General features: G+C 50.6%; 1 protein-coding gene across 8 annotated transcripts in view; it reads right to left on the bottom strand.

The window, feature by feature from the left end:
• Nucleotides 1–24,372, bottom strand: part of CTTN (cortactin) — a 46,725-nt gene that overhangs the window by 5,407 nt on the left and 16,946 nt on the right. For 4 of the 8 annotated variants that reach the window (XM_069066547.1, XM_069066551.1, XM_069066552.1 and 1 more), the window contains 12 exons: nucleotides 22,478–22,607; nucleotides 18,196–18,306; nucleotides 12,047–12,101; nucleotides 10,762–10,872; nucleotides 9,721–9,831; nucleotides 9,060–9,170; nucleotides 7,798–7,908; nucleotides 5,553–5,608; nucleotides 3,783–3,852; nucleotides 3,166–3,314; nucleotides 1,814–1,906; nucleotides 180–366 (listed from right to left, as the gene is read on the bottom strand). In XM_069066547.1, the coding sequence (XP_068922648.1) occupies nucleotides 180–366; nucleotides 1,814–1,906; nucleotides 3,166–3,314; nucleotides 3,783–3,852; nucleotides 5,553–5,608; nucleotides 7,798–7,908; nucleotides 9,060–9,170; nucleotides 9,721–9,831; nucleotides 10,762–10,872; nucleotides 12,047–12,101; nucleotides 18,196–18,306; nucleotides 22,478–22,607 (1,295 nt within the window). The remainder of the gene's footprint in view (nucleotides 1–179; nucleotides 367–1,813; nucleotides 1,907–3,165; nucleotides 3,315–3,782; nucleotides 3,853–5,552; nucleotides 5,609–7,797; nucleotides 7,909–9,059; nucleotides 9,171–9,720; nucleotides 9,832–10,761; nucleotides 10,873–12,046; nucleotides 12,102–18,195; nucleotides 18,307–22,477; nucleotides 22,608–24,372) is intronic. The other 4 variants (XM_069066548.1, XM_069066549.1, XM_069066550.1 and 1 more) reach the window with 4 other exon arrangements.

Here is a 24,372-nt window from a genome sequence, read left to right as displayed (position 1 = left end):
TCAATGGCTCCTGATGGATTCAGGCAATCAGCAGGGAAACCCTGAGTATGCTGAAAGCCTCGGGTGACCTCCACAGAGGCACTATAGGGGTGTGCCAAGGGGGGCTGGCAAACCCTCCTGGATCACGGGCACAGCTCGGGAGAGGGGCAGGGCAATGGCGGCATCCCCCCTTGTGTCACCTTCTTGGTTGGGAGCCATCGACTCTGCTGTCTCATAGACGGCTTCAGGTTCCTGGGCCAGGCCCCTCTGGCTCACTGTCTCCTGGTAGTCAGACTGCACAGCTGTGTACTCCGACTCTCGTTCAGGCCCCGAATATGCTGTGCTGCGGCCTTTGTACCCTGACTCGGCCTCATAAGACGCAGCGTCCTGGGAAAAGTCAGAGGGAATTCCGCTCATTTGGCAACATTCTCCACATGACCAGAGAGGAAGAGCTTTCAGAAGAAGGCACTGAGGAATGTTAGGTTCTCTTGTTTTCGCCTTCCAACAATCTCTGCAGGTAAATGCTAGTATCATCCCCAAATAAGGAAACTGAGGCAGGCAGGTTAAGTGAATTGGCCTGGGTCACATAGCTAAGGACACGCCAGAGTTAGGATGTGAACTGTCCAGACTTTGGAAAACTAGGATGCACGTCGCTGCTGGCCACAGCAGCCCGCAGGCCTGGAGAGAAAGGGCACAAGGCCTGGGGCGCGGAAGAGCCTATGACCCCCTGGCACTGTAGAGAGATCCCGCCTCTTGCCTGTCTGTGCTGAAAGGCAGCACAGACATGTTGTGCACTGGGAACTGTCAGATAAAGCAGGACAGCTTCCTGTGAACCAGCGACAGCGTCGAGGGGAAAGGGCACCGGCCTGAGAGCCCAGGGTCCTCCAGGCTGGCTTCCCAGAGCAGGCTGCCCTCCAGCCTCTGTCCTGGGCCCAGATTTCTCCCCAGTGGGCCTCCTTGATGGAAAGGACCATTCAGTAGGTCTTCTGTCCCCTCCCCTCCCCTCCACACGCTTGCGGCCAAGGCCCAGACTCCCTGGTACTGATCCTGCATTTGTGTGCATCGAATGGAAGCTCCCCATGGGCAGGGGCTGCTGAAGCTCTGTCTGTCTCCCTGGTGCCAAGCACAAGTCCTGAAACATTAGAAGCAGCTAATAACAGCTGGCTGGCTGAGGTCTTTTGGATCCTCTCCAACCATGTGGTTACTGAGTCGTTCTGCCTGTTTCTGACTCTGTATGACAGCCGTTTGGGCTTCTCTTTGCAGAGACAACCGACTGCTTGCTTCACCTTTTCCTTCTCCAGCTCATTTTATAGAGGGGGAAACTAAGGCAAACAGGATTGTGACTTGCCCAGGGTCACACAGTTAGTGTCTGAGGCTGGATTTGAACTCATAAAGATGAGCCTTCCTGACTCCAGGTCTGGGGCTCTGTCCACTGTCCACTAGAAATCTGACTGGGAGATGGGCTGGGCTCTGAGGGCACCTGTAGTGAGCCAGGCACACCACCCTGTCCTTGGCCTTCACCCCCAACTTATGCTTGACATGACACTGGGGGGAAATGAGCAGAGGAAATGGAGGCAGCAGAAATCTGTCAAGCTGATGGTCTTGCTCATTGGGGTGAGTGAGGTGGGGGTGAGGGTGGGAGGTGGGGAGAGCTTTGATCTATCCCCTCTAGCACCAGGCAAGCAATCAATCACAGGGAAGCTGGTAATCAGAGAGGAGCTAGCAATTAATCACAGAGGGGCAAGTGATTGATCACAGGAGGGCTAGCGATCGATCACAAGGGGGCCGGCGATCACAGAGGGTCCAGTTCTCCAGCTCAGGGCTTTGCACTGACCTCATAGACAGGGCTGGTGGGTGGCCTCTCCTCAGCCGGCAGTTGGGGACTGGGAGGAGGAGACGGAGTTTTCTTGTTGATTCTGACTTGCTCCTGTAATTCACAAATGAGGACTTGTCAGGTATGGACCCTCCCCGAAGCCCAGGCTGGCAACTGGATGAACCCAAATGAGAACAGAAAACCCCCTGGTGGCATTTAAGCTGATAGCAGAATGACCAGACGTGAGCATGTCTTTGGAAGAATGGATGCAAGTCCCCCTCTCCCCAAGGTAACACTGTGACCCCCAAGTCCTGATGCTCTGACCAGGCCATGACCTGTGCCAAGATGTGGCGACCAGAGAAAGGGGAGGCAACCAGAGCTGGGCTACGAAGGGCCTTCCCAGAAGGTCAGGACAGGCTAATAAGGGCCAACAGCCACAGGCCAGGGGGCTCTGGCCACAGTGCTCAGCTGGGGATGCAGAGACTAGGCACAGGAAGGGGGACCCTTGGGAGACAGGGAGGACCAGCATGGCAGCAGCCAATCCTCTAAAGACAGACAAGGGGATGGCCAGAGACGTTCTCAAAGCTGCAGACCTCCTCTTCTTTCCACCATGGCACCTGGAGAAGGAGGGCCAGGCTGTTCCTATGAGACTTAGAACATGTGACCTGAAGTGCCCCCTTCCCATCAGCACTTGGTGCCAAAGGTGGTCGGCACAGAGGGACAGGAGACCCCTAGGGCCTGGTGGGTTTCCTACCTCTGACATCACCAACCAGCAGGATGGGGGACACAGGAAAAGGACAGGCCGAGGTGGAAAATTCTGGGCAGATTCCAGAAAAGCAAACATGCAGGAAGAAGGGTCAGGTCTCTAGCAAGGCCTAGAAAACCATCTCTGTCCAGCCCACAATGCAAGGGTAATTGAGCTTTTGTCTCTGGGCCTCAGTTTCCACATCTACAAAATGGGTAGGTGTGCATTCTAGGCCGAATGGTCTCCACAGCCCCTCTCACCTCTACAAGCAAAATGACCTTCATACAGCACCTTAAGGTTTACAAGGAATTTGACAAAGACAGGAGGGGGAAAGGGAGGAAGTGAAGTGGGGAGAGAGACCCTGGTTTAAAGCTGAGGAAGCTGCATCTGAGAGGAGGAAAGGGACTCGCTCGGGGACCCCCAGGCAATGGCAGAGGCAGATCTGAACCTAGTCTTTGGGACCTCCAAGCTCCTCAATCTCCCCACTAAATACCATCACCAGCTCAGCACACGTCTTCTAAATCTAGGCTGGGGGCTGACCCCAGTGGGAAGGCCCAGGGAGGGCTAGTCTGCAACATCAGACGGACGCTCCGGCCCCGGCCCTGTCCGAGCAGGGATGCTCGCTGACCTCCAGCTTCCGGCGGGCCTCCTCCTGCTCCTGCTTCTCCTTGGCCATCCGCTGGGCTCTCTCAGCCTCCGCCTTCCTCCGATCTTCCTGTTCTCTCTCTCTGGCCAGATTCTCAAAGTTAGCTCGGATGTCACTCGTTTTGCTGTTCACTAGAGAGGAAAACAAAGTCTTTTTATTTTATCCAGAAAAAAGTGCACACACACACACACACATCTGCACACACACTCACATGCGTGCACACATGTGAGCACACACATGCACTATATGTAACTGTTGGCCTACTGTCTTCCCCATAACACTGTGATCCCTCCCCCCAGAGAGTAGGGATTTGGGGGGGGGGTCCCCAGTGTTTAGCCCAGTGCCTGGCATAGTAGATACTGAAATTCCATGCCTCTTGACTGACCGACCAAGAATAAACAGCCTCATCGGCCAGGACACATCAATAGGACAATCTGGGAGAGAGAACATTTCCAGTTCTCGCCAGAAAACAAGGCCCTGGAGCTTCCTCTCCAGCAGAAGCGTCCCTGCAGCAGATCTCACTTTGGAAAACCGGGGCTTGGCCCTGGAGTTTTTAGGGAACCCATGAGTGTGGGCCTGGCGCTGGGGGAGGGGCTCACCAGCTTCTACTGGCAGCGTCTTCTGATAAGCTGAGGAAACCTTGGAAATGTCTTCGAAGGTCGAGGCATTCTGCAAAGATAGGAAAGAAAGAAAGAAAACGAGGCTTCAGGTGGCTAGCTTTTATATGGAGTGTGATCAGACTTCTGCTTTATTTCTCTTTTGGACATAGATAATGCTTTCCAAAAAACTACCCATAAATATTTACTCACATTCCCAGTGAAGAAAGTAACACATCCAACCACCTGCTGCTACTGTGTAGCAAGCAATCACGGGAAATACTGAGTAACCAATGGAAAGATATGGTGTGTGGGGATCCTTCTCTCTCTCTCCATCTCTGACACAGACACAGACAGAAACACACACACACAGACATACACAGACACACACACACACGACATTCAACATCCCATCTTCACATCTCCACAGTAAGAAACTTGCCTGGAATGCTCTCCCTCCTCAGTTCAAGTATCCAGGTCTAGCACAAAGTGGTTGCTTCATAAATGTTTACTAATGGACAGATGATTACAAAGCTAACCAACAGCAGAGACAGTCAAGTCTCCATTTCTTAGGTCTCTACATTCATTCCCAGAGGTACTGACAGATGAAAGACACAGGCAGGGCTGCTTTAACACTTGTTTTGAAAATGTACATTTGTTCCAAGAAACTGAATGCCAGGAACAATCAGGCCATGATGCAAGTTTTGAGTTTGCTTATGCACAATTCCGTCCTTGAGAAACAGTGAGAATGCAGAAAATGGCCCAACTTCCCAAGCATAAGCTTTCCTGCTGTCTGCTTCCATAAACTAGCTTGGGGTCTTTTCCAAAGTAAAGAGCCACATTGGATGGCTATCTTCCAGGGCAGTGGGAGCTGTGAGTGGAGGAGGACTGGGGTGAAGGCACCTTCTGCCGAGGTCCTGGAGGTAAGAACCAAAGAGGCCTGTGCCGGCCTGATCCAGTCCTGTGGGACCCCATTACTCACTGCAGCACTTCTGTATCACACATAAAATGATGCTGGCATTTATTAGGCTCCTAGCTTTGCTTTAACACGCCACGGCTGATATCTCTGAGTGACGCCCCGAGCCGCCTTTTCTGTGGGGCTTATTGCATCATTTTGCATAGTAAGGTGCTTTTAGGAATGCATGTGTCTCATTATAGCCAAACTAACTATGCCAGATCAACTAATTAAAATAATAACAGCTAGCATTTATGTAGCAATGTATGGGCTGTAAAGTGCTTTACACATATCTTATTTGAACCGCACAATAACCGTGAGAGAAGATCTATTATTATCCCCATTTTACAGATGGGGAAAGTGAGGTTCAGTGCCTTGCCCAGTGACCCTGCTAGTCAGGGTCTTACGCTGGATTTAGCCTGAGGTCTTCCCGATTCCAAGCTCAGTGCTCTGTGCACTCTGGTGCCGCCTAGTGGCCACAATACCCTCTAAAAATGTGTCTGTCTAAGGCACGTTTTGAAAAAAATTGCAAAAGGTGAAATGCTAAAATCCTTTAGCCAGGCTGCAGGATTTCTACTAACAGCTGTGTGGGGAGAAGGGCCTGTCCTGCAAAGTTAGGAAGCTGCTCTTTTTTCAGCCTAACTTTGGGCTCCACTGACTTGTTTTGTGACATGTCCACCCACATCCAGAGGCTGCTTTGTCCTTTCCCAGCATCACTCTGAGCTGGGGTCGGTCCCCAGGGCTCCCAGGCTGTCGGGGGGTCTCAGAGCCCTGGGAAGAATGTTCTTCATGCCACGGGGGCACGAGGTGCTACTCACTTTATCCATCCTGTCCTTCTGAACCCCGTATTTTCCACCAAATCCTTTGGAATAATCTGAAATGGAAGAACAGCAGGTTGGGGTCAGTCTGAAGGGGAGAGCGTTCTGCAGAGGCGGTGCATGCATAGACGTGGATAGAATGTGCAAAGGAAGATGCAGGGAGTGCAAGGAAACCCAGAGACAAGTGCCCCAGCTGAATGGAGTTGTTTTGTGAAAGGCAGGCTTGAGCCCTCCTCCAAATGTTCAGTCCACAGGCAGGTGAGAAACAGAAAAGGACATGTGCATGCTGGCCTCGTGGCGGGAGAGGGCGGGGAGAAGGGGGCAGGGGCAGGGGGCCGAGGCCAGGGGGATCCCCGCCAGCAGGACCCTGGCCCGCCAGGACCCAGCCAGCAGGATCCTCCCGGTGGGATCGCCAACAGGGCCAAAGCAGAAGACAGGAGCGACAGAAGGAAGTCCTTCACCAGGCACCACTTCATAGCACGGCCTCTCACTTCACGGGCCCTCAGAGCGCCAAGTAATAGCAGACGTGGTTCAGCTTGGGCTTCTCGTGTGTGCTCTGGGATGTGCTGAGCATCAAGAACCACGTTCAATGGCATTTTTCTTGCTTGTTTTTACAGAAAAAGACCATGTGGGAATTCCGCCCACAGAATAACTACATGGCAAAAGCACATCTGCTTCCGAGTCCAATGTCCATGCAGAGTTATTCACCACATAGACCCAAGGGTTGGAATCATGCATTCAGGGAGATGGCCACAAAGCCCCTTACCTCTCCTGGCCAGGCTGCAGGCTTTCTACTAACAGCTATGTGAGAATGAGAGCCTAATACCTGTCCTGCAAAGTCAGGAAGTTACTATTTTTTCAGCCCCCTGTTCCAGTCCTAAGAGCTAAGCCTGAATTCCCAACGAAGGGGAAGGGCGACTCTCCAGATCAGAGAGAACACTTTGCTCTTTGCTGCTCATTCACAACACCCACCAGCACTGATGCTCTGAGCTGGGAACAGTTCTGACTTTTGTGTAGAAGCTCTCCATCTAGATCCTTGAAGGGCAGCTAAGTGTACAGTGCCCCGAATGGAGTTTTCCAAAAGTCACACGTTTCTCCCCTTGCCCCTCCACAAACAACATAAACGGAACAAAAAGACACCACATTGAACACACATGGCATCCTCCCCTTCCTGTGGCTTAATCAGAGGCCAGACCACAGCTGGCCTCAATGCCTCAGCTCTTGGGAAATATGCCTGCCCGTCTCGAGCACCACCTAGCTCAGAGTGGCTGACTTTCAAATACAAAGACAATGCCTGTTAGATTTCCTGGGGGTTGTGGTTTTTGGTTATTTTTCAGTCATGTCTGACTCTCCAGGACCCCATGGGGGGTTTTCTTTGCAGACATACTGGAATGGTTTGCCATTTCTTTCTCCAGCTCATTTTACAGTTGAGGAAACTGAGGCAAACAGGGTAAAGTGACTTGACCAGGGTCACACTGCTAATAAGTGTCTGTGGCATGATTTAAACTCAAGAAGATGCATGTTCTGGGGCAGCTAGGTGGCACAGTGAGTAAAGCGCCGGCCCTGGAGTTGGGAGGACCCAAGTTCGGTTCTGGCCTGAGACACTTAACATCCACACAAAAATACTAGCTGTGTAATCTTGGGCAAGTTACTTAACCCCAATTGCCCTCCAAAAGGCAAAAAAAAAAAAAAAGATACATGTTCCTGACTGCAGACCCAGGTCTCTATCCACTGCACCACCCAGCTGCCCATTTCCCGGGGGTACAGGAAGCTTTCCCAGCTGTATACTTATCTAAAAAGCACCCAAAGTTGAACTCTGTGACCTTGACTCCCTAAGGATCTTGTCTAAACACAATTTCCTCATGAGTGGCAGCTATGTGAACTGGCTGTAGGACAGCGCCTTCTCTGATCTTTGGGCATGACAAAGGTTATGGGGAGGACTGGCCAGCTCTGGGGTTCTTGACGGTGATTAGAGTATCACCTCCAGGCAAGCCGAGAGCCTGCTACCCCTGTGGGTCCGATAGCAGCCTCTGCACACCACGGGCTTTGTGCCAGCCCTCAGAGGCAGGCAGATCTCAAGCCCCCGCTCCAAGGCCCGGCTGGTCTAACAAGCGCAAGGCTCCCCCCCTTTCCCCTGTGCTCTGAGGGCCAGAGCACCCCTGAGAGGCGCTATCTGTGCAAGGCTGTGCTACGAGCGGATGCCTGGGAAGGGGAGGAGGAGCCCGAGACCGCGCAGCAACTGTGCCTTGCTGAGATTCGTGCTGTGCCAATTTCTCCTTGTACTCAAACCCCACAGCAGATGGGTCCTGCCTCTCGGTCTGGACCCCGAATTTGCCTCCGAAACCACTCTTATAATCTGAAAATCCACAGATGACAGCAGAAGACAACCAAGAGAGGAAAAGACACTTTTAGTTACAGAGACACAGACCGGTGACACAGCCAGAGACATCGCTCAGAGAGGGCGACCTCATCTACAGCCTGCACGGAAAGGGGAGCACAGAACCCAGCTGCAGCCCCCATCCTCTGGAGGCTCCAGCACAGGGCCACTCAGACAGAGAGCTCATAGGGGGGAAAAGGGAGGAAACGGCCCAGAGCCCCAGTTCTACAGACGAGGACACTGAGGCACAGAGGAAGCGACTTCACCCAAGCATGCCTTCAGAGCTTAATTTCTAACATTTCTCCCCAGTGAATACTGTGTGCACGTGAAAGACACGTACACATCATACTCACACGCACACACACTGTGAGTCATGTACACAGGGGTAAAACTGAACAAGCTCACATGCATTGAACATATCTAAGATTTCTCTTTTGGAAATTACAGGAGGGCCCAGGAGTTATTTCAAAGAAAAGGATTTTCCTTCCCCAATATCCCTGTTTTTCTGTTCTATTTTCTTTAAAGAAAAAAAAAAAGACCCCTCTCCTTAACCTTTCAATTAGGACAGAATTATTTCCTTCCCTAGATACTGGGAAGGGACAAGGAAGCCCTTCCCCCTTTTTCCATCACCCTGTAGCAGATGCCAATCTCAAATCCTGACTGAACTCCTTTCCTATCTATCAAAAATACCAGAGCAAGAGATTGACCCCTGTGCTAGCTGGTAACCCCTGAGTGAGCTGGTGACCCCTGTGCTAGCTGGTAACCCCTAGGTGAGCTGGTGACCCCTGAGTGACCTGGTGACCCCTGAGTGACCTGGTGACCCCTGCGCTAGCTGGTGACCCCTAGGTGAGCTGGTGACCCCTGAGTGACCTGGTGACCCCTGCGCTAGCTGGTAACCCCTAGGTGAGCTGGTGACCCCTGAGTGACCTGGTGACCCCTGGCTAGCTGGTGACCCCTGCATAAGCTGAGTTTCCTTGGGAAAAGAAGACTTGTCAGGAAGCAAAGGAGAGCTTCAAACAAGCAAAGCCAAGAGGCCCTTTTAAATCCCAGACGTCCCACTGGAGCATCACAGACCCACAGATAAAGAGCTTTCTCTTGGCCCTGATGAGAACAGAGGGAGATGGCTGTACCTTTTTGGGATTCGTGGAGTTGAACTTTCTCCTGGTGGTCCCAGCCCAAGGCACACTTGTCTTGTCTGTCTCTCTGCACACCAAACTTGCCTCCAAACCCTTTCACATAGTCTACGCACATAATAAAAGGCCACAAGAATCACAGAAGGAACTGGAGAATGGGCAGAAGACTGAGGCCACGCTGCAGGGACAGATGGCAGTTTGTGGGCATGTTACCCCCTTCCCCACCCAGCTGTCCTGGAAAGGATCTCTGTGCTGGAGAGTGGGTGTCCTCTGGAAGGAAGGACTCCTCCCTTCTTGGGATGCATCAAGAAAAATCCCCTCTGGCCTCCCTGGCTAGGGTCAGTGCTATTCATAAGTCAGACCAACACAGACAGGCCCCCACGGAGGAGAAGTTCCAATCCATGCGACTCCAAACGCCATTTGTCAGGCCCGGGGTCTGACATCCACAGGACATCCACATGCCGCACACTCTCAAGACAAGGCTAGGAAGGTACAGATACTACTGGGTCACAATCAGCAGGAAAGGCAGAGGGAGCTAAGTTTATACTGGAATCCCATTTGGGGGTCTGAGGGCTCTTTTTTACAAACCAGCTACTGACTCAAAGCCTCGTCGTGTCAGGGACAAAGAGTCAAGAACATAAGAGAAAACTGGAGAGACCTTTCTGGGACTCATGCTTCTCCGTCTTGCTCTGATATTCAAAGCCAACAGCACTTTTGTCCACATTGTCCTTATCGACACCATATTTGCCACCGAAACCTCGGGAATAATCTAGGAAAAAAGGAGGAAAAAAAGGGTCATTGTCACCATCGAATCCAGTCATTCAAACTCTCTGGCTTGAAGCTGTGCACTTCTCCCCAGAGCCTGAGGCACCTCCAGGAGTCAACAAAGCCCTGAAGGGTGACCAGGCGAGCCAGGGTGGTGCCAGTGAGAACGGCCATGGTCATGGCCAGTGACCCCACAAGAACAGGAAACAACATGGCGACGCACACAGACTGGCAATGAGATAGTTCCATTTTGTTTTCCCCAAAAGAATGGTCCCAAGTCTCTAAGAATCAGGTAGGTCACAGCAGGGACAGGGGAAAAGACTGGTGCTGTCCTGCTCTCCCAATTGCTTGTGCCCTCGTATCTATGTAATAGTGTGTTCACGTGTGTGCATACACTTACACAGACACACAGCACATATGTATCCAATTCCTATTTGTGCCATATGTATTTTAGAACGTGCCTGCTGTCTACCCCATTGGAACTACAGCTCCTTATGAGTAGGGATTCTTTGTACATGGATTCCCAGAACTAGCACTACGCCTGGTAAACAGTAGGTATTTAGTAAAAGTGTTTGCTGATTGATTGGGAACTCCTACCCATGCAGGCTGGAACCTGCTCTAAGCTTCTAGGCTCAGAGAGGTGCCCAGAGTACTGAGAGGCTAGTGACTCGCCCAGGGTCACACAGCCACTATGGGTCAGAGGAAGGACTTGAACTCAGGTTTTCTTGGCTCTGAAGCTGGCTCCCTATCCACTGGGTAGAGTATAAAGAGTAATATATGTTTCTAGAACTTAATGCAATCACTGCCCCTAAAAATGAATCCTTCCCCATGGCCGTCTTTGCAACAATCTCGAGAAGGCAAGTGACTGGGAATGGCACCGTTCGGCCAGCCCTCCGGCCCAAGCACCCCCCACTGGCCAGCCCCCGATACAAACCTTTCTGGGATTCATGCTTCTCAGTTTTACCCTGGTAATCAAAGCCCACTGCGCTCTTGTCCACCCGGTCAGCCTGCACACCGTATTTACCTCCGAAACCACTAGAATAGTCTGAGCATGTGGAGACAGCAAGCAAGTGAAAGGGATGAGATTATGAGCCTGATGAAACAAAGCAGTCTGCTGACCCAGCAAATGCGGAGCGGGGGAAGGGGGAGAGGGGAGGGCTGGGGGGAGGGGGGAAGGGGGGAGCGAGGGGAGGGCGCCGAGGGGGGGCGGGTCATGGACTGGCCTCCCAAATGCCAAGGCAGCAGGCAGCTCCTCATGCCCTGGGGGATGCGCCACAATCCTGGGGCCATGCTGGGCTTGGCCAGTGACAGGGGACACTCCAAATTCTCACATGCTTGCTACTTTCAGCAACAGAAGAGAAAGCAGCTGTCTTCAGCAGGGCTGCAACTGGGCCCTTTACAATGGTGCTCACACATTAGCCTGCATGCACAAGTCTCTTCTCCTTGAGGGGGTTTGGATAGGGGCAGAACATTTGAAAATGGGCTTGAGGGCTGTCTAGTGGACTCCCTGAAGAACTGGACACAGGTCAACGAGACCAAAGAGGGTCCTTAGAATCTGGTTTAACCAAGGCTGGAGTGCCAAGAGGTTAGTGGAGCCCAAAACATCTCTGGAAGATTTCTCCTCTTTCATGAGTACTGCAGATTCTTCAGAGATGTTAATAGCGTCCACCAAACAAAAGGCCTCAAGGAGCTCTAAGAAGGAAGGAATCTCTTCTTTTGGGGGGTGGGAGGCACGGTGGAAGGGAGGCTGCTTTCCCAAAAACTACATCCTAATAAAACACAATTCTGACCACCTGCCGATGGGCGAGACACAGTAATCTAGACTGGTCAGACCACAAGAAGGTGCTGCAGTGAAGTACTTACTCATTTCGTCAAGGGAAGAAAATGAGCTTTTGGCTTAGAGGCTGAAAAGGCCAATCTCTCCTCAGCCCAATACTGAGCCAAGAGTGAAGGGCCGGTGACAGATAACTGCCCACCGAGGAAGGCTGGAAGGGCTGTCCAGCCTCTGGAGGACAATGAAGCTCCCCTAGGCTGGGAAGGTACATCTAAGAAGTACCATTAGGCTCTGCCTGACTCAAAAAAGTGCAGAAATGTAGAGGAGTGGTCTGTTGCTTCAAGGTGAAGGAAGTTAGGATTTTAAAGGAACCTTGCTTCCTTTCCCAAATCAGATGATGGGGGGGTTTTCCCTCCTTCCCTCAGCATACCACCCCCAATCTTACCTTTCTGCGAGGCATGTTTCTCAGTTTTGCCTTGGTATTCAAAACCCACAGCAGACTAGGAAAGACAAAAGAATATACATCAGAAGACCCCAAACCCTTTCCTAAGCTCAGAATAAGCAGGATTCAGCCCATCACCAACGACCCCCAGGAAAGGGCCTGGGAGCCCAGGCATCTTCCAGAGAACTGAAAAGTCTGGGGCAAACCAGGTCTGAACAGCAACATCCACTCAATTTCTCTCCCCTCTCCCTTTTATTTTATGTTTGAGAAGTCATCTTCCCCAGAAGAAGCAGCTGGTTCTGGGGGGTGAAGTCAAGGCCTGAGCCCGAATCCAGCCTTGTGTGACCCCAAGCAAATCACTGCACATCTGTGTGCCTTGTCTTTTTAAAGGCCATGGAGCACTTCCATTACCTCACATAACCCATCAGAGATAAAGGAGTCCAAATGCAGCCTTGGATTCCACAAATGGTAAAGCAACTCCTCCTGCTTCCCATTGTATGTAGAAAGTTTTATTGCGTGAGATTTCTTGTTTCCCATTTCCTATTCCTAGTCCCTCTGAGGAATCACAAACTGAATTCTGTCAAAGGCCTCCTCCCAGGCCCTTCCTTGGGAATGGCCCTTCCCCCACCCTGCGTCTCTCTAACAAGCACCCAATATTCTCCCCTGCTGGGAGGTGAGAGCCTCGGGGGATCTGCTCCGCTTCTCTGCACTCCCACCATGGAGCAGTTTCTGGTGTGTAGGAAGTATTTAATAAGGAATGCTGGTTGGCCGACTGTCTGCCTTGGTTTTGGTTTCTTTGTTTTTAAAGTGTTTAAAATGTACCTGTTGAATTATGCTGATAATTTTTCTGATATTATGCCAGCCTGGGAGAGCTGATATAAATTGAATTCGATTTTGACTAAGCATTAAATATACATAGATCTTTAGCACTTCTGTATTTCTATTCATTTTTAAGTGGTCTTTACCAGGTCAAATAAACCCAGTTCCCCCTGGTTTTGTGAATCATTTCCTCAACAAAAACCCTACTCCAAATGCCTCATCTTGCATGGAGGTGACTCAGGGTTCTCCAAGGCTACGCCCAAGAAGGGGAGTCCAGGCAGGTTCTTCCTGAAAGTCTTTGAGTGTGGGCCCAGTGACAGACTGTGACTTTCATGGTAACCTGGCCAAGCAAGGAAGGATTTGTCACTGTGGGGGGACTGCTAAGGGGTAAATTATCTGGCCACGACAACCCAAGAAGCCAATGGCCTTCAGTCTCGTTCAGCCAAAATGTCTCGACTGCAGTGAGAGATGAGGCTTGGATAGGACAGTGGGCACAAGGGGTGGAAAAGTTTTGACATTTTCAGCAACTCGGTGGAAGCACCCCATCTGGGGCCTTGGTAACTGATTTACTTGACGAAGATGTGAAAAATGAGGACCAAAGACATTCATTCAAATGAGCAGCTTGACCAGGCTGTCTTGGGTTCATAAGAACCAGAGGGGCCAAGGACAGAGATCATTAAGTCTAGCCTCCCCATTTATCAGATGAAAACACCAAGGCCCAGAGAACTTAAGTGATTATTCCAAGGTCACCTTGGCATTAGATGTCTAGGGTGGGAGTTACAGCCTCACCATGTGACCCCAGGGCACTTCAATGCTTTTTTCTTTTTTTGCTTTTTGGAGGGCAATTGGGGTTAAGTGACTTGCCCAAGGTCACATGGCTAGTTTTTGTGTTAAGTGTCAGAGGTCGGATTTGAACTCAGGTCCTCCTGACTCCAGGGCCGGTGCTCTATTCACTGAACCACCTAACTGCCCCTCAATGCTTTTTTTCTTTAAAATTTTAAATATTTTATTTTTCCCAATTACATGTAAAAACAATTTTCAATACTGTTTTTTAAATTTTGAGTTCCAAATTTTTTCCTGCCCTCTCCTTCCCTGTCCTTGAGAAGGCAAGCAATTTGATATAGGTTATATATGTGCAGTCATGTAAAACATATTTCCATATTAGCCACATTGTGAAAGAAAGTTAAAAACCCGATGGTGCTTCCCTCCATCCGTTCTCACTCTCGAGGTGCAGAGTATCCTTCATCATGAGGCCTTCGGAATCGCCCTGGATCATGCCAGGCTTTCTTCAGCCTATCGGGTGGCCTCTCTTACATGCACTGAAGAGAGCTTTGCGGCCTGTTTGGGAGTGCTTGTTGGTGTTCAGTCATGTCTGACTCTTCCTAACCCCACTCAAGGTTCTCGTAGCAGAGGTCTTGCAGGGGCTTGCCATTTCTTTCTCTAGCTCACTTTATGGATGGCGGACAGAGGCAAACAGGCTGATCAGGGCCACACATCTAATAAGTGTCTGAGACTGGGTTTGAACTCACAAAGATGAGTCTTCCTGACTCTAGGTCTGACGCCATTCATTCTGGTGCCACCTGGCTGCTCCTATTTGGAAGTGGCGAAGGTACCAAAGGATTCGGAGGAAAATGCCAATACAATGGTGTTTCCACTTTGCTGGGATCTTGATGACACTACGTGAGACCTGGCTGCATGGCTGGACCTAAAGAATAGATCTATTTTATGTAATTCTGCTATTTCCTATCTCTCCTTATCCCTAAGATTTGGCCGGGCCGCATTCTGATACACAATATTCTGACCAACTTTTCATCCATTGTAAATAAGCAGGCAAACAAGTCCAAGTGAACTTGAAAGGGCGTCAGGGGAAGCCGTGGCCTCCTGCCACCAGGGGATCAGCCATGTTGTCCACAGCAAATGGCTCTTGGGCTGAGCTGTGAAGAAGGCAAGAGGAAGAGCTGAAGAGGGAGAGCATTCCAAGCATGAAGGACAGCCTGGGCAAAGGCCCGGAGGTGGGAGATGGAGTTGTTGATCATGATGGGTGAAAGCTGGACCACAGCACAGGGGAAGCAGAGAAGTGTGCAGTCCTTGTGGCGATGTGCAAGAAGCACACTAAGACAGACCCAACAGAGGGATCTGAGTAGATGGCAGCGTGTTTTTCTGCTTCCTTCATTAACCCCATTAACCTCAATTTTTTTGTTCCCATGGAGAACATGGGAATAAATAAAATATTTAGCTCTGAGTCAGGTTGACATTTACTTCTAATTCTGTTACATTGATTTGGAAATGCAGCACACATAACTTCTATCTTTTCGGGTTTTGAAGGTCTTAGGGGACCAGCATGGCTGACAGGCCCAAGAGTACTTGAAAAATAACATTGCACCTCATACTCACTTATCTCCGAAGACCTCTGAAGGAAGCTGCTGGATCGGGGGCTTCTCTCTGCTCCCCTCTGCTCCCCTCTTCTACGTAGGTCACCTCATCTCCTGCTTGTAGAAATCCAGCAACTGTGTGGCATAGTTGTAGAATAGCATTTTCTCCTCCTCCTTGAAGTTTCAAGAACTTTTCCAGTCTATCTTCCTATTTTTATTCCAAAATTCAACAATCTGTGCATCGGTGAACTCTAGGCAGGATTTCTTCATACAGGCGTTGTCCTCTGCACTCAAAATGCCACTTGCTTTGTTCCCTAGGGGACGTTGTCTCATTGGGTCCTTGATAGGACGTGTTAGTCTTGTGTGGTGTCTTTGGGAATCGCAAGTGACCCAAGATTTGAAGTCCTTCCTCTTACAGCCCAAATCAATTATTGATGTTGCCTGTACCTCAGTTCACTGTTCTAAGCCCTGCTGTATCCTGGGCATGTTTTTGGTTTTATGTTCATTATCTTATAGATCTACTGTCAATCCAATTTATTCCAGTGTTTGTTGTATCCACTGAGATTTTGAATTTTTAGTTCTTCTGTCTTCAAAGTCTCCCCAACTTCCCTAGGATTCCTCCTGATGCTTCTGGAGTCTTCTTTTCATACATGTACTGTCTATCAGATTTACTTCACCCCTTGATGAAAGCTTTGAGACTGGCCTGGCACTCTTACTTCTGAAGCCCTTGTCCCAATGATCTTTTGATAGAGAAATCCTTCATGTGCCATTTTTTGTGGATTTACCTATTCCTTTAGGTCAAGAGTGGCTCCAGTAAAAAGAGGCAGATGGGGCTAATGAAGAGCTCTGACCAAAGAGAAGATTTCATACTTGATCCCAGAGGGAGTAGGGAGCCACAGGGATTTTTTGAATAGAGAGGGGACATGATCAGACCCACACTTTAGGAAGATCAATTTCCCAGCTGAATGGAGGATGGACAGAAGTGAGGAAGAGACCTGAGGAAGGCAGATCCTGCAGCAGCCATTACAATAGTCAGAATGTGTGTGTGTGTGTGGGGGGGGGGGGTGTCAGAGGAGAGAAGGGGGTGTGATCGAGGATGGTACAAAGGCAGAAATGACACAACCTGGCAAGATTGGCTATGTGGGGAAGTATACGTAAGGACTTGAGGATGACACTGAGTTTGACTGGGAAGTTGGGGGTACCCTTAACAATAACAGTGATGTCTGAACAGATGGAGAATTTGGGGGGAAAGATAGCGAGTTCAGTTCTGGACATGTTGAATGTAAGAGGCCTACTGGACATCCAGTCTGAGAAGTCTGAAAGACAACTGGAGATGCAAGACGGGAGGTCAGAGCTAGATAAATAAATCTGAGATCATCTTCATAGAGATGATGATTGAATCCATGGTTCTCAAGCAAGCAAATGTAGAGAGAGAAGAGGGACAAGGCCAGAGCCTTTGGGGACCTCCACTGTGAGTGAGCATGACATGGAGGAAGATCCAGCAAAGATGTGTTCAGACAGGAAGGGAGAGGAGACCAGGAGAGAACGGGGCCATGAAAACCTAGAAAGAAGAGAGCACCGAGAAGAAGCTTGTCAGAAGGATGAAGACTGAGTAAAAGCCATTCAGTCTGGTGATGAGAAGACAGAGCATGGGTGACTTTGGAGAGGGCACTTTCAGGTGAATACTAAGCCTGTAAGCTGGATTGTCCAGAGTAAGGAGGTGAGAGGAAAGGAACCTTCTCAAAGAGTCTGGTCATGAAAGAGGAGAGATAGGGGCCAGTACTAATGGGGATGAGTGTTCACGTGAGGGCATTGTGCAGACTCAGCCGAGAGGATGGAGGAAGGGGAGCTACAGGTTTGAGGAGGGATGAAAAGGTCTGGAAAAACTACCTGGAGAGTGGGCTATTAGGGAGGTATAAAAGGATGGCCGGGCTGCCCAGTGTGACCTATCAGATCAATGTGGCTTCCTGATTTTCTCCAGCACCGGTGAACAGCACAAGTGGAGGAGCAAAGGCAGCAGAGGCCAGAAGAAGCCTGGAGGGCAGAGCAACATCTCTGATGCGGGGCCTAGGGACTCCAGACAAGGAGAGCGTAGCCTTGAACTGGCTCACCAAGACATAAAGATCCACCCATCCACATTTATGAAGAGCCTACTGTGTGCCAGGCACTGAAGGAGAGTGTAGCTAGTGCCGGGGGATGGCCTGGGAAAGAGCTGAGGGGCCAGAGGGCAAACAGCAAACAAGGGGTCGGAGGCAGAAGAAGAGGGCAAATGACAGCCAACTGTGGTTAGTCAGGAATGTCAGTGTGCCTTCTCCTCTGCACCACACTCCCAGTGGATTCACTCCGGCAATCTTAGGAGAAGTTCTCATGTTCAACACCAGGAGCACTGAACCCGAAGTCAGAGGGTCTGGATTCAAATGCCAGCTCAACCCTCACCACCAATGGGACCCTGGGGAAGGAAGGAATCCTCTGGGCTACAGTTTCCTCAACTGCTACAGAGTGGTGGAGGCAGGGGGTGGGCTGGCAGACTTCTAAGGTCCTTTCCAGATAGAAATCTGCGATTCTATGATTTGGTGGTGGTTCTTCAGTTTTAGTCATGTCTGACTCTCCGTGACCCCCAGTGGGGGGTTTTCTTGGCAAAGACAAAGAAGGGGTTTGCCATTTCCTTCTCCAGATCATTTTACAGATGAGGAAATTGAGGCAAACAGTTTGAAGTGACTTGCCCAGGGTCACCCAGCTAGCAAGTGTCTGAGGCCTGATTTGAACTCACGTCTTCCTGACTCTAGGCCACCTAGATGCTGAAAGATCAGATAAATCTTGGCAGAAAGACATTTTCTGAAATATTGGCTCCAACATCTGGGCCAGGAGTTTCTAGCCCAAGCCTGCTCACTGAAACACCAGCCCTGGGCCCACAAGCTGCCTGTGCCCCACATCACCCTTGGCTACAGACCCATCACTTACCTGATCCACTCGATCCAGCTGTACCCCAAATTTGCCACCAAAGCCTCTCACAGAATCCACTTGAGAGCAATGTTTGGAAAGCTTGGACTGATACTCATGGCCAACAGCAGACTACAAGAGAGTTTTTAAAAGAAAAGGCACAGAGCGGGTGAGCGGCACCTTCTGAGAGCAACATGAAGCCCTGGCCTAGAAAAAAGGGGGGGGGGGGCTTTTTTTATTCCAGGATAATGGCTCAGGCATGCTGCTTTCTGGGGGCATCTGTGGTGGCCTGGCTGTTTTAACATTCAGTGGACGTGGAAACTGCGGTCCTTTCTACTGCCTGAAAAGCTTGGCCCACAGCCACACTGAGCCCAGCATAGGGACCAGAGGAGCCATCACCAGCAAGCCTTCCTGTGGATGGGATGCTGGGTTTGGGCTTTTTTGCTTTTGTCCAGACCACAATGATTCAAATTGCTGAGGGAACTGTGAGTGAAAAAGCTCCTTCTCCCAAGGCAAGGCAGCACCCCTTTTGTGGCTTTCCCGCTAGTCATGGTCTGGGGTCTGAGAAGGGACTGACCCATGGTCACACAGCCAGGACACACTCAGAGGCAAGACTCGCTCCCCCAGCTTCCTAACTCTCAGGCCTTCCTTCTGTGCAATGTTCCAGGCTGCTTCTCTGGCATTTAATAAGCGAAGGCCTTTCTAATGGAAATGCTCACATCAACCCATATGTCTCATTTGATTTTTGCCACATATATTATGGATGTGAATCTATCTGTGAGGCATAACCTCAAAGTAAAAACAAAACCAAAACATATCAATTCAGAATTCCATTTCTCTACTGGCAACAACCCTGGAGATGCCCCGGAGCCTCCCTTTACTTGGGATTTGGTCCTACAGTATTCACCTGTACCAAAAGACAGAAGCCAGAGGGCTCCGGCCGTGACGTGAGGAGACACCCGGGTCGGATCCCAGCTCTGGCTTCACAAGTCTCTTCATCCCTCAGTCCCCTCATCTGTAATGCTTCTGTCACAGGGGTGTGGTGAGATCATCGGTTAAGCCTTAAAGGGCTTTATAAACGTTACTGCCAATGTCCAGGGGCCCGTCCGCTACCCTACACGGGGAGATTGCCAAACTAGTCTTACCCCATACTCTTGCTTATACCATGAACCTTGGGAGGATGGGTGCCGAGTTCTGGAAGCTATCTAGACACTTACAAAGGCTTGGTGGCTGGAACTCAATTGTCCTCATTCCTACCGAACACTTCCTTTCCCCCCCAGTCATTCCTGAGCCCCTTGCCCATGCTTCCAAAGTATCAAAGGCATCCCCGGCAATGGGCTTGTGGAGCAGAACCGGCACGAACTCCCTCGAGTGAGCAAAGCCCCCAGGCACCGGCACGAGCTCCCGAAGCCACTGTTACTGCCTTGGAAACATGCAATGACCCAGGACTCCCCAGTCATCAAATGTAGCAGCAGGAGCCAGGCTTGGCTTTGCTCTGCCCCGGGTGCCCTGATCATGTGTGGCCCTGGGCGACAGTGACATCGCTCTTCCCAAGTTCAGCTTCCTTCTTTGTGAAATGAGGGGATTGAAGCTGGAGAACGCTAAGGTTCTTGCCAGCTCTACAACCATGAGGAACCTAGCAGCCAAACTGATGGGTTCCTATCAGCCCCCTCCTGGCCAAAGCAGAGAGGTAGGAAATTCATCATTACCAGAGGCAGCCCATTGCCTCTCAGCTTGCACTTCATCCAGCCTGTGTACTTCCTGAGGTCACTTGAAGCATTCAGTAAGAGATCTGTGGGACATGACCACTGTGCTTCTCAGTAATGACAGGGTTGGACTGGGGGAACAGGGAAGGTGAGAGGGGACAGTCACTGGCAGTGACAGTGATGCTCGGCTAGTTTTCTTTTTGTTTTGTTTTTTGGGTTTTTTCAAGCATCAAGAAAACATTTCAAGAAAGAGAAAAAACCATCCCAGTTAGCCAGACCTGTCTTGGTTTCCGCTGGCGCCCATTTCTCCACAGCTCCTCCCCCAGATCTTGCTGTGACCTCAGTAAGGAGCCCTCCTGACTCTTGGGTGTATGTGTACCCCCATCTTCCCTTCCAGGCTCTTCATCTCTTGGAGTAGAAGCTTTTGAGCAGAGGGGGAGGGAACTAATCAGGACAGGTTTTTAATTTTTCACATTAAAGGGTGTGTCCCATCTGCAGAAATTTTTGCAAAATGGGTTGACCTATTCTACAAATACAGTTATTGGTCTCAGCCCTGCCCTACGTGCTCTGGGACAGGAAGAACCGGAGAAAGTAAAAGAGAAAACAAAAACTGACCTCACCCTCCCTAGACATCACAGTGACCCAGCCTGACCAGGGTTGTAAACACAACACAAATAATTCCTAAATCCATCCTACCCAAATAGCCCTAGGAACCAGTGGTGTGAGGGAAAGACAAGGAGAATCTGGCCACTCTGCCCCACACCCAGCAGCAGGCAGCTTGGATCCAATACCAGAAAGCCTCTGGACCATAGCCACATCATGGGCCCTCATGGCTTCCACTGTGGGTCACGGCCTCCCTTATGCTAGCGATTAGGAACAGAAGGTCCCCAAATGGCACCATAAAGAACACCACAATCCCTACCCTGGCCATGGCTTGTCCCCTAATGAATACGGTCTGGCCAACAGTTTTTGGGTCCCTTAATACTGCCCTGGCCCCTCCTCTCACTCAGACCTGGAGAGAAAAGTAAAAGGAGACAAAACTCCCTTGTCAGGTTTGTGTAGACAGGGGGAGCAGTGGCTTCTGCCAATGGGGCTCACTGCAGCTGATGATGGAGTTTGGCACCAGACAGGTCTTAAGTCCCTTCCCTATGACCATGTCTCCAAGCGGAGATCAGGGTCCAACTTCCATACTAAGCCTCCCCCCACTGCGCCGATTCCAAGGCATGCAAGGCTTGGACATTGGGGGAAACGATTCTTAAGCTGATGAGACCCCAAACCCAGCTCACCAAGATGGGGCTGGCCTTCCTTTCTGCCCTCTCTCCACAAGGGACCTCCTTCTTACCACTTCCTTTGACTTAGCTCTCACAAAACTCCCTGAGGCAGAGAGATGAGGGACAAAGGCCATTCTCTCTTGTCTGTTGGTGGCTTTGTGTCAATTCTCAGTTTCTTGACTAATTTGGGATGGACATCTTTATTTGGAACCACTCATTCCAACAGACTATAAGCCCCTCCTCCCCCTCCATGACTACAATGTCATCCTGTTGACCAAGTCAAATGTCTAAGCCAACCTATGCACAAGACAAAAAGAAATGTCAAATTCTACAAGTCAGTTCATCAGCTCATCTGTTAGCCTCCATCCAGGGCAGGAAGACAGGCAGGTATCAAGGAAGAGGACCCAAGAAGACCCAGCAACCAGTCAACATCAACGCTAAGGTCTGTCAACAATACACAGAGGGACCATGGAGTATGGTCCCAGAACAAGCCTGTTATCTCCTCCCTGCCCATCAAGAACAAGCCCCCACGGGGTCTAAAATTAGCTGGGAGGAAAGAGGCAAAGGGCTGTCAAAAGAAACAGCCGGGAGCTGACGTACTTGAGGCAAAGACTTCCCTTAGCTTTTGCTAAAAGCTCAAAACGATCACTTGAATAAGGCTCTGCCCACAAGCTTTTAAAAATAGTTATTTCAACCTCAGCCTCTCGGTATAGATTCAACCTATAACAGGCTATACCTTCAGTCTTTCAAGTGCACTTAAGATGTGAAGAAACTTTGCTAGGCTTTGGGCCGAATCCAGCAAGCGTCTCATTCACATGGTGGTCTGGACTTTGTGTATTTCAGGCTGGCAGCCAGGGCAGGCAAGACTGGTGGCTTTGCCAACCCCAGCAGGAGCCCTGGCCTATGCCCAGAGGCAGCACCAGACACTCACCCCTTCCCTCATCTCCTTCATAATGTTGCGTTTTACTGGATATATTTGGACCAATTATTCTGAGAAGGGTTCAAGAGGATTCACCTATGGTCTGCCAAGAAGGTCCAGGCTGCAACAAAGGTTAAGAATGCCTGTCAAAGATGCCAGTCTGCCCCAACCATGAACAGGACTGGCCACATGGATTTCTGTGAAAAGTCATTGGGGTAAATAAATGAGACCTACAAGCAAATTCCAATTCTGCAGAGCCAAGTTTTCTAGGTTGGGCCTGTCTTCCATTCACGTCATTCTCATCAAGAGTTTTCAGCTGCTTTGGTGGAAGCAATGGGAGCCATCCACTGTTCAAACATGGCGATTTTATAGAGAGGCTTAGCTCAACTGGGCACCTTCCAACTTACTTTATCCATTCTGTCCTGCTCAACACCAAATTTTCCTCCATAGCCGTGGGATGCTTTGGGTCCTGTCTCAAGCTCCTTCTCCTTGAGGGTCTGATGTTCTTGAAAAACATTCTCTCTTAGCTTGTGTATGCTGAAATAAAAGGGGAAAAAAAATCACATACAAAACCCTTCTCACATTGCTCCTGGTTCTGCCTTCCCCCTAGACAAGGGATGCAGCCCACCCTCCATCCATGAGCCTTCATCTTGTGCTCTGCAGTCAACTCTTACAGCACTAAAATCTGCACCTATCTCAGGCATACAAAGGTCCAATGACACTCTCCTCTTGTAGGGAAAATGAGAACATGGAGAGAAAAATGCACGGGGCCAAAAGCTGACACCTCTTTCCCATCCTAGGGGACAAAAGATTTCTCTATTTGTTCACATGCCTGACTGGTTTATAGCAGTGCACCTGCAGATCTGTGGCTACGGGGAGGAGAGAAGGAGGAAGTCTATGGAAGCAGCTGGCCACGGTCCAGCAACCCTGTGGATTCCCATCATCCACAGAAAAGCCATGTCACAAACCAGCCTGTGAGGACTCCACACGGAAGCACTCAGATGGTGGGTGAGCTCTGGGACTGAACCAGCCAAGCCCACCAACATTTATTAAAGGGACTGCTGCGGGCCAGGCCCTGTGCTAAGGGCTAGAAGGACCCTCTTCCTGAAGCGCTCTGGGTGAATGAGTGAAACTGGTTTTCATTCGTTCATTCCTGAAGCACTTCGTGACTGTCTCCTGGTTCATCTCACAGCCCACCCTGGCTCATTGGTGCGAAGGCCACTCGTGGAGGACGCTGGGAGTTCTCTTTGGGCTGGGCCCAGCTGTTTTCCATTGTTGTACCTCCAGCCCCCAGCACAGTGACTTGTACCTAGCAGGCTCTCACTGAATACTGGCGCAAATGAATCACTTGGACCCCAGGTCCCTAGATGATTCTGCCGCAGTCACTAGAAGCTCCCTTCTGACTTTAAATCTCAACAGGGTCTCTGAGGACTGGTAGCCAGCTGCCTGGAGGCTGCCCAAGGCCTAAGGGCATGGCCCCAGACCCTGGGGGAGGCCCATGCCTGTACGTCCCCACCCTGTTGGGGAGAATGGAGATGAGGACCTGGACACTCTGGGGAGAAGGGACAGGATAGCTGGCCCAGTTCTCCCTGAATCCCCAGTGTCTGGCCCAGAGTGAGTACTTTGTGAATATTTCTTTTGTTGCCATGATAGTCTAGTCCTAAAGCTCTACAAGGTCCAAAAAAGGACTTTCTAGGCGCCCCATCCTGTCCCCCAGTCCCTAATGAAGAGCTCTATCTAAGGAGTGCAAGGGGGGGGGTGGCGGGGCGGTTTCCCTGAAGGCTCTATACTAGCGACCCTCACTCTGCCAATACCCATTTTTTCTAGTAACTCAACACCACAGAGGGCAGAGAGCAGGAAAGAAAACTACAACTAATCTGACCAAGTGTGTAGCTGGCTGAAGTCTGCTGGAGAAGCCCAAGCTGGCCCATGCTGGAGGCCCAGGGCAGCCCTGGGGAGCTGGTCTGGGGTTGGGGGGGAGGGCCCAGGAGGAGACTAATAGGCTTCTGGGGCAAAAACCTGCCACCAGGAGGCCAAAGTCCACCTGACTGGATGGGTCCTGGAATCAAGACAGCCCTTCCCAAGAAGCAAGGAAGTCTTCCCAGACAGAGGCCTCCTCCCTTGTGTGAGTTCCTCAGACCCTGCCTAGGAGGAAACACTGCCGCCAGTCTCCCTGCCAGCAGCCTCCTCGCCACGAGTCTCCCTGCCAACAGCCTCCTCGTTGCCAGTCTCCCTGCCACCAGCCTCCCCACTGCCAGTCTCCCTGCCACCAGCCTCCTCGTTGCCAGCCTCCCTGCCACCA

This window comes from Petaurus breviceps, unplaced genomic scaffold, assembly GCF_028583685.1.
Source record: "Petaurus breviceps papuanus isolate PSGF00001 unplaced genomic scaffold, PetGlider_PUasm1.0 90721, whole genome shotgun sequence".
Lineage (NCBI taxonomy): Eukaryota > Metazoa > Chordata > Mammalia > Diprotodontia > Petauridae > Petaurus > Petaurus breviceps.
The sequence above is the reverse complement of the archived record's forward strand: the minus strand, read 5'-3'. Positions and strand labels throughout refer to the sequence as shown.